Consider the following 1,202-nt stretch of genomic DNA (forward strand, 5'->3'; position numbering starts at 1 on the left):
ATCCCACCACCAACCACCCCCAGCACCCGGGTCCCACCATGAACCACCCCCAGCACCCACATCCCACCACCAACCACCCCCTGCACCCACATCCCACCACCAAGCACCTCCTTCACCCACCTCCCCAGCACCCACCACCCCACATCCCTCCACCCCCCAGTAAATCGCAGCTGTCAATCAAACGCTCCTGTGCTGTGGGGGAGGGGCTGGAAAGGGGCCCCGGGGTGGGCCCTGCCCCCGTGTCCCCAGTGCTTCTAGTATCCCCAATGTCCCCAGTGCCCCCAGTTTCCCCAGTGCCCCCAGTTTCCCCCAATGACCCAATGTCCCCAGTGTTCCCAATATCCCCAGTGTCCCCAGTGTCCCCAGTGCTCCCAGTGTCCCATGTCCTCAATGTCCCCTAATGTCCCCAATGTCCCCCATTGCCCCCAGTGTCCCCAGTGCCCCCCAGTGTCCCCAGTGCTCCCAATGTCTCCAATGTCCCCAGTGCTCCCAGTGTTCCCAGTATCCCCAAAGTCCCCCAGTATCCCCAGGGTCTCCCAGTATCCTCAGTGCCCCCAATGTCCGCAATGTCTCCCTGTGTCCCCCGGTATCCCCAGTGTCCCCAGTGCCGCCAGTATCCCCAGTGTCCTCCAGTGTCCCCAGTGCCCTGTGTCCCCAGTATCCTCAGTGTCCCCCAGTGTCCCCAATGTATCCCTGTGTCCCCAGTATCCCCAGTATCCCCCAGTGTCCCCAGTATTCCCAGTGTCCCCCAGTGCCCCCAGTATCCCCAGTATCCGCAGTTCCCCCAACGTCTCCCTGTGTCCCCCAGTGTCCCCAGTGCCCCCAGTATCCCCAGTGTCACCCAGTGTCCCCAGTGCCCTGTGTCCCCAGTATCCCCAGTGTCCCCCAATGTCCGCAATGTCTCCCTGTGTCCCCCAGTATCCCCAGTGTCCCCAGTGCCCCGTGTCCCCAGTGCCCCCAGTATCCCCAGTGTCACCCAGTGTCCCCAGTGCCCTGTGTCCCCAGTATCCTCAGTGTCCCCCAGTGACCCCAATGTCTCCCTGTGTCCCCCCGTGTCCCCAGTATCCCCAGTGTCCCCAGTATTCCCAGTGTCTCCCAGTGCCCCCAGTATCCTCAGTATCCCCAGTGTCCCCCGTGTCCCCAATGCCTCCCTGTGTCCCCCAGTGTCCCCAGTATTCCCAGTGTCTCCCAGTGCCCCCAGT

General features: G+C 63.1%; 1 protein-coding gene across 1 annotated transcript in view; it reads left to right on the forward strand.

Annotated features, from left to right (window-relative positions):
* The window catches only part of LOC146585773 (polyunsaturated fatty acid lipoxygenase ALOX15B-like), a 10,556-nt gene extending 9,529 nt beyond the window's left edge, over window positions 1–1,027 (forward strand). The window contains exon 9 of the mRNA XM_085322337.1: window positions 919–1,027. Coding sequence (XP_085178463.1) covers window positions 919–1,027 — 109 coding nt within the window. The remainder of the gene's footprint in view (window positions 1–918) is intronic.
* The last annotated feature ends 175 nt before the right edge of the window (window positions 1,028–1,202 follow it).

The sequence above is a fragment of the Rhea americana genome, unplaced genomic scaffold (assembly GCF_003343005.1).
Source record: "Rhea americana isolate MKP2758 unplaced genomic scaffold, rheAme1 scaffold_766, whole genome shotgun sequence".
In the NCBI taxonomy this organism is placed as follows: domain Eukaryota; kingdom Metazoa; phylum Chordata; class Aves; order Rheiformes; family Rheidae; genus Rhea; species Rhea americana.